This window comes from Hydra vulgaris, chromosome 15 (genome assembly GCF_038396675.1).
Source record: "Hydra vulgaris chromosome 15, alternate assembly HydraT2T_AEP".
Classification (NCBI taxonomy): Eukaryota; Metazoa; Cnidaria; class Hydrozoa; order Anthoathecata; family Hydridae; genus Hydra; species Hydra vulgaris.
Genome location: NC_088934.1, coordinates 24,979,893 through 24,987,500, shown reverse-complemented (window position 1 = coordinate 24,987,500; position 7,608 = coordinate 24,979,893). Strand labels below are relative to the sequence as shown.

Sequence of the window (7,608 nt, the reverse complement as noted above, 5' to 3'; positions counted from 1 at the left end):
CTTATCCAATTTGCAAATTTAATTCTCTTGACTTTTTGAATATTTGTAAGCAGTGGTTCAACTCTGTGTTTGTATGGCTGCAAATTGAGATCCTTTTAAAGTATTCTTTGAACACTGGTTCTGGAGATATTGACTTCATTAGCTAATTTTCGAGATGAAACCCTCTTTTTACGTTTCAGACAACTTCTGATTATTTGAATGTTTGCATTTGTTCGAACTGATCTTAGACCACCTGATGGACATTTCAACTCGATAGAGCCTGTCTCTCTTATCATTTGACACCATCGATTTATTGTGCGAAACCCAATGACACCCTTAATATCAGCAAATATTTTTGATGGACCATCACCATTTTGGTATTTAGAAAGTAAAAGCTTTTGCAAATCTTTAGACTTCATTATTTACAAATAAAATTAAAAACCATAAAACAAAGCCATCAAGACAGATTTATAAGAAAATTTAATAAATCTTATAATGAAAAAATTCACTGTTCTAGCTAATAAAAATAGCAAAGTTATAATAAAAATACTACCTAAGCCATTTATCTTGGACCCGTTAGATCAGCTTTATGTCCTGCTGTCTTGTAGGATACGCCTTTTAAGGCAAAGGCTAGGAGATGCCAACTTCGACTTAAACACCCCCTGCCTTAGGGCTCTTGGTTGAGTAAAGGCTAGAGATGGTGACTCGATAAAAATACCTATCCAGCTACTGTCTTGTAGAAGGCCTACTAGGCAAAGACTTAAGGGGTAAACAGATTCTATCTGTTGACCAGCCTCACACCCCTTCTTCATCTATTAGGCTGGCGCAGATGTATTTTTAATACATTGTTTCCAGTTAAGGATGTTGAATGCTGGATCTTCTTGACTCAATGCATGGGTTTTGCTTGTGTCTCTGTTTTTATGACTAGGCAACTCATTCTATTATCTCCTAATGAGGGTACAGCTCTAAAACTCAGTTTTATGATTCTGAGGCCGGCTGGTAGTCAGGTTTCTCGAACTCTGATGTAGCTTTCGGAGTGGCTGATCCCATCAACAGCTGAAAAATATTAAAGTATTAACAGTGCCATGTTGCGCATGGATGGTGTCCCTGTTTTTACTTTTGGTGTATATTGCGGAGGCCACATTTGGAGCCCTTCGTTACAGCTTAGGGTTTAATAATAGTAATGAGGCAATTGCTTGAACTATTAAACTGTGTTCTGAGTACTATCTATGCTTTGAGTCAAGTTCTTCAATCTAATTTTAAAATGAATAAAGTACAAAAAACTATAAAACACAAATAACCATCATCATCACCCAGTTCTCTAAACCTATCTATCACTAACATTCGTGGTCTTTGAAGTAACTTTTCTTTTGTTGAGTCTTATCTCTTGCAAAGTTCACCAGACCTGCTTGCTCTTTGTGAGACTAATTTGAGTTCAGCTGTCTCATCTTGCGATCTTAGTGTTGATGTATATTTTCCCTTAATTCGTAAAGACTCCAATAATCACATGCTTGGCATTTACATTCGTAAGAATTCACTCATTTATCGTGAAACTAGGTTTGAATCCATAGACTATTCTTTCATGTGCTTTCGTTTAGCACTACTTCACTCTATTGCCTTTCTATTTGTTCTATATCACTTTCCTTCATCTCAAGATTGCACTCCTTTTGATGTTATTTCTGATCATATTGACCAAGCCCTCTCTCTTTATCCATCAGCTAATATAGTTGTTGTCGGTGACTTTAATGCTCACCACACTGAATGGCTTGGCACTAGTGTCAGTGATTCTGCAGGCATTAAAGCCCACAACTTTTGCCTTTCACAATCCCTAACTCAAATAGTCAACTTTCCAAATCGCATTCCTGACAACTCGAATCATTTACCTTCTCTACTCGACTTATGTCTTGTTTCTGATCCTAGTCAGTGCTCAGTTTCTCCACATTTACCCTTAGGTGCTTCTGATCACAATTTGATCTCATTAAAACTAATATCTCATTCTTCTTCATCACATGAATCCCCCTATTATCGACCCTCTAACAACTACAATAAAGCTGACTGGGATTCTTTCTGTGATTTTCTTTGTGATGGCCCTTGGGTAGAAATCTATTGTCTTCTTGTCAACAAATGCACATCTTACATAACTTTGTGGATTCAGGCTGGCATGGAATCTTTTGTTCCCTCTCCACGATTCCAGGTCAAACCACACTCTTCTCCATGGTTTTCCTCACACTGTGCTGCTGCGATCAATAATCGAAACAGTTACTTCCATATTTATCAGCAAAATGATTCTCCAGAAAACAGACATCTGTTTATTACTGCTAGCAACCATTGTAAAAAGGTTTCGTCTAACGCCAAAGCCTGCTATTCTCAGGTCATGAAATCTTGTATCTCATCTCAAAAACTGGGCTCTGGTGACTTCTGGAGAATCTTTAATAGTATTAATAATAAGGGCAAATCTTTAATTCCACCTCTCTTGTTGTCCTTGATGGACAGTACTGTTCTTCTTGTTCTGTAACTTCAGGGGTTCCTCAAGGTTCTATCCTTGGCCCTATACTCTTTTTAATTTACATTAACAATCTTCCAGATATTCTCACATCTAAGGTGGCATTGTGTGCTGATGATACTACCATTTATTCTTGTCGTGATAAGAAACCAACACTCTCTGATTGCTTGGACATTTGAGCTTGAAAAGGATCTTACTTCTGCTACAGCATGGGGCTCACAGTGGCTGGTGAACTTCAATACAGATAAGACTCAATTTTTTCTGCAAATTATTATTGCAATAGTTTAGATCTTCCTAAATTTATAAAGGGTGATGTACTCGATGAGTCATCTACCCTTCATCTTCTAGGATTAACTCTTACTTCCAGCGTTTCTTGGAAATCTCTTTATCGAGCTTGTCACTTTCTTACTTCAGATTCTATTCTCTATCTCTATAAATCTCAAATCTGGCCCTGTATGGAATACTGTTGCCATATCTGGGGCGGATCTTTTAATGATGCCCTTTCTCTTTTAGACAAGGTGCAAAAATGCATTGTAAACATAGTTGGACCTGCTCTTGCAGCCAACCTCTAACCATTATCCCATCATCGTAATGTTGCTTCTCTTTCATTCTCGTGTAACTCGTCATTCAATTAAGTCTCATCCTTTTACTGTGACTGTTCCTAAGTGCTCTAAAAACGCTTATTTGTCTAGATTTTTTCCTCGAACATCAGCTCTTCGGAATTAGCTTCCTCCGTCATACTTTCCTGATTCATAAAATTTGCAATCCTTTAAGTCGTCCGTCAATCATTATGTTGCTCTACAATCTTCATCTTTTCTTTTTCAGTAACTTCCAACTCTAATTAGTGGTTGCTTGGAGCCCTGTTAGAAGCAAAGATGTTTAAAAAAAAAAAAAAAAAAGATCAATTAAAAAACTAAAAATAAATAAACACATTCAGATTATCTGCCTTCTATCATTTTTACCATAATTTAAAATTATAATTTATACTAACAACCGAACAAATTGAAACTTAGTTGGATTATTTGTGTTTTAGTAAAAAATAAAACAACCTCCTTGGCTATCGCCGCTTGAGTTTGAGCCTCCTTTACAGCAGATTCTTCAAGTTCTTTAGCATTAACAAGAGCACGAGTAACTTCTTGAAATCGCCGTTCTAAAGGAGCCATTTGGTTACGAAGCTCAGAAACTTGAAATTGATGCGCTTTATCAGCTTCTGAAATTTTTTTATTTAAATGTATCTTTTCAGCAGTAAGGGCTTCCACCTGTTTCTTAAAGTTCTCAATGGCCTCATTAGCAATTTTAATTTTCGACTGTAAATCTGCTTCAATTGAATCTTTTAACTAATTTTGTAAAAAAATAAAAAATTAATTCAACTTTATAAAAGTTTGTTTCTTTTTTATTAAACAAATATTTAAGTTTTAATATTTATCACTTTAAAGCAACAATCAAGTCTAAAAATTATGAATTACATTTGCAAGGGTTGTGATTGCATGCTCATTGGAATCACCAATTTCTTTGTATTGTTCCAAGTGCTTTTTTGTAGCAATAAGCTGTTCCTCCAAAGCTTTAAAAAATAATATAAAAAATTAAAACACATATAATGACTAATAAAACATAGTATTAGTTTAATAATAAATATACTTTTTTTTTCATTGATGTTGTTTGATAAAGTAAGTTCCATTTCTCTTAATTTTATTTTCAAAAGTTCAATTTCATGATGAGTTTCTTCATTTTCTATAAGCAAAAGATGATGGAGAAACTAAAGGTAGTTATTCTAGTAATCCCAGTTCAATAAAATTCATGTTGGGCAAATGGGCATGTATTAACTTTGAAATGCTTGTATATATCAAACTAATATTTTATAGAAAGAAAAAAAAAATATTAAAAATGTTAGTAAAAACTACTAACTAGTACAAAAGATAAAATTTTAATTCAAATAAAAAATTTGTATCATTAATAATAAACTTATTACAAAATTTTTTGTAACAAATCTTTGAATTGTTAATGACTTATGATCTCACTTAAATGTTAAATACAATAAGTAAAAGAAAATAGAAATACCAATGCCAAGAAATACAACTAGCACAAAAAACTTGCAGACATCTAAAGTGATTTTGTGTATTTATAACTTTCTGTCAATATTAGTAAAGATTATAACAAGCACCAATACTTTCTGCCGATATTTATTAAATATTAGTAAAGTATATTTATTAGATATTAGTAAAGATTTTTGTGTGTCTGATTCTTACTGGGTTATTGTGTGTATAAAACATTGGCATTTTAAAGACTCACACACAGTATTAAATAGTTCAGTATCTAATGAGAGTTAGCAGTGGCTGCTGTTTATCTGCTCTGTAGAGAATTATTATGCTTACCTGAAACACTAATGAAATAACTTTTTTTATAAAGTCATTATTATTTTACTACTATCTAACACAGAATGAAACTACTAACAATATAAACTTGTATGTATGCGAGTGTGTCACATTTTATTTGAATATAAACTTGTATGAATGTAAGTAGCCCCTTCTGCCCCCCTCTCCATGATTTTGACCAATTCAATCCCAAATACACCCAAAGAACTGTCAAATATAGCACACATTTAACGGTTTAGGACTGCTTTAGTGGCAAACAAGGCAGAAGGACACTATACTATCTACTTTTTTTGGAAGAAAATAAAATCAACAATTTGCCAAGCATATTTTACATTGATTTCTAAACTGATGACCAAAATAAAAAATTTAGATTTAGGATATATCGCTGAAATATTTTCAAAAACTCACTGAAAGCATGCTAAAACATATTGTAGTGGTGCTTAAGAACAAAAGGACTTTAAATAAATTTTGGTTTTATTTACCCGTTAATCTCAACTTATTAAAGAAAAAAAAAATTTAAATTATTAATTATATTATACTATTATTTATATATTATATATATGCAATATAAAATAATACAATTAATTCCAAATAACTTGAACCTCCAAGAGACCAAGGAAAATGGTTAGACTTAACGAATATTAGACTTTGGCTAATAGGAGATATAAGTTCAAGTTAAGACAATTTTTCTTTATTTAATGCTAAAGTATATACATTAAATTTACACCATTACACTAATGTTTCAATGAAAGTAGCAAAGGATTGTAATTACGCAGTATTGTCAAAAGATAACATTCAAAAAAGTTTAGCAACACAACTTTCTTATTATTTGGTAATATAATTGTGTCTAAAAGGTTGCGATGTTTTATTTAGAAATTCAGTAAAATAGAAAATTATTGCTTTTTTTAACGGTTTTATCATGATTTATCTTATAGAAGTTTTATTACGGCATTATTTTATGTCTGATAACAATCTATTTTATTTAAATCTAAATTCAATGAAAAAATTAAGAAAATATAAGGCTGCAGTTATTTATATTTTATATGAAATGACTTCTTCGTTAAAAAAAAAATTAATCATGTCATTACCTTTATTTCCAATACAAAAAGTTTGAGTTATCCGAAGAAATTTGCTGAAAGGGGATGAAAAAATGGTTCAACTTTACAAAGTTCGAGTTAGTGATGCAAATTTTCTGGTAAAATTTGTTTCAAAATTTACCAGTAAAATTTACAGGTAAATTTTAAATTGGAGAGGGTAAATTTTCCTTTAAAAAAATATTTTTCTTTAAGAAAAATAAAAATATGTGAAAAAAAAAAAATTTCAAAATTTTCCGGTAAAATTTACCATCGCAACACTAGTTCGAGTCATCCAAGGATCGACTTAAGTAGAAAATTTCAATATTAATTGGTTAGAAAACTTCGAAGGACCACATGAAATAGTTCGAGATAATAAAAGTTCAAGTTAACCGGTGTTCAACTTACCGGGATTTAACTGTATAAACATATTATACTACATATTATTTTGGTAATAATCTGACAAAAATGAAAACTTAAAAATAAAGCTTGTGTATAATTTATTTATATAAATTTTTGTATAACTGATAACATTTTACATACTTTTGAATATTGCTGAAATAAGAATGACACTTTCTAGTAGGTAGGAAAGCAAGATTCAGTTAAAAACTTGCTAAACAGCCATCCATTTGCAACATGACTCTATATTGATTGTCTCATGCTGCATATTAATAACAATAACTAAAAATAAAAAACCTTTGCTAATGTTTTCTCCTTGTAAAACAACTGCCAGTCGATTATCTGATGCTTGTGTAAGTGCTTCTAACTCTTTACACTAAAAAAATAAATAGGTAAACACCTTTATCTGCCAGTATCCTGTAGAAGTTCTATTTGACTTAGTATGATATTGTATGTCAAACTGTACAAATTTAATAAACAGGTATAATAAATAGGAATTTATAAAAACTAATAAATAAATATAAAATAATTCAAAGGCTTATGGTATTTTTAAGAATGTTTTTTAAAAACCTTACTTTTGCTTCAGATTGACTTAATTGTTGTTTAGTTTCTTCTAACTCCTTTAAATATTTTTTCTGTAACTCTGTTTCAACACCAAGCTTTACTTTCAGATCTTTACATTCATTCTTAAATAAATAAAAATGATTATTAAGTACATTATATGTTATTCATTGTTTAATTAGATATTGTTTAATAAAATACAACTTTTATCAAAGTTGTAAGTTTTTGTACTATATATATATATATATATATATATATATATATATATATATATATGTCAAAATATATATATATATATATATATATATATATATATATATTTATTTTTATATATATATATATATATATATATATATATATATATATATATATATATATATATATATATATATATATATATATATATTTATATATATTTATAGTGGGTAAATATATATACAATATACTTACCCACATTTTTAGCTGACCTAAATCCACATAGCTTTTTTCAAAAAGTAGAGAAAAAAACAAAGTATAATGTAAAAAACTTATCGCTGTCCCAACCCTAACCCGCAGTTGATGTAACAGCAACTCCCTTGTTGAAATTCTTTTTTATTTATATATAAAAAGTACCAGAGGCGGAGAAGAACCATTTGCTTTATATATAAAAAGTGCCAGAGGTAGAGTAGAGTCATTTGCTTTATATATAGCCTTTATTATCAGCAAGATGAAAATGCAATAG

At 30.5% G+C, this 7,608-nt stretch overlaps 1 protein-coding gene across 3 annotated transcripts in view; it reads right to left on the bottom strand.

The window, feature by feature from the left end:
• Nucleotides 1-7,608, bottom strand: part of LOC136072045 (nucleoprotein TPR-like) — a 144,869-nt gene that overhangs the window by 67,201 nt on the left and 70,060 nt on the right. For all 3 annotated transcript variants that reach the window (XM_065820049.1, XM_065820050.1, XM_065820051.1), the window contains exons 19-23: nucleotides 6,902-7,012; nucleotides 6,624-6,702; nucleotides 4,121-4,213; nucleotides 3,949-4,043; nucleotides 3,532-3,819 (exon numbers count right to left, since the gene is read on the bottom strand). In XM_065820049.1, coding sequence (XP_065676121.1) covers nucleotides 3,532-3,819; nucleotides 3,949-4,043; nucleotides 4,121-4,213; nucleotides 6,624-6,702; nucleotides 6,902-7,012 — 666 coding nt within the window. The remainder of the gene's footprint in view (nucleotides 1-3,531; nucleotides 3,820-3,948; nucleotides 4,044-4,120; nucleotides 4,214-6,623; nucleotides 6,703-6,901; nucleotides 7,013-7,608) is intronic.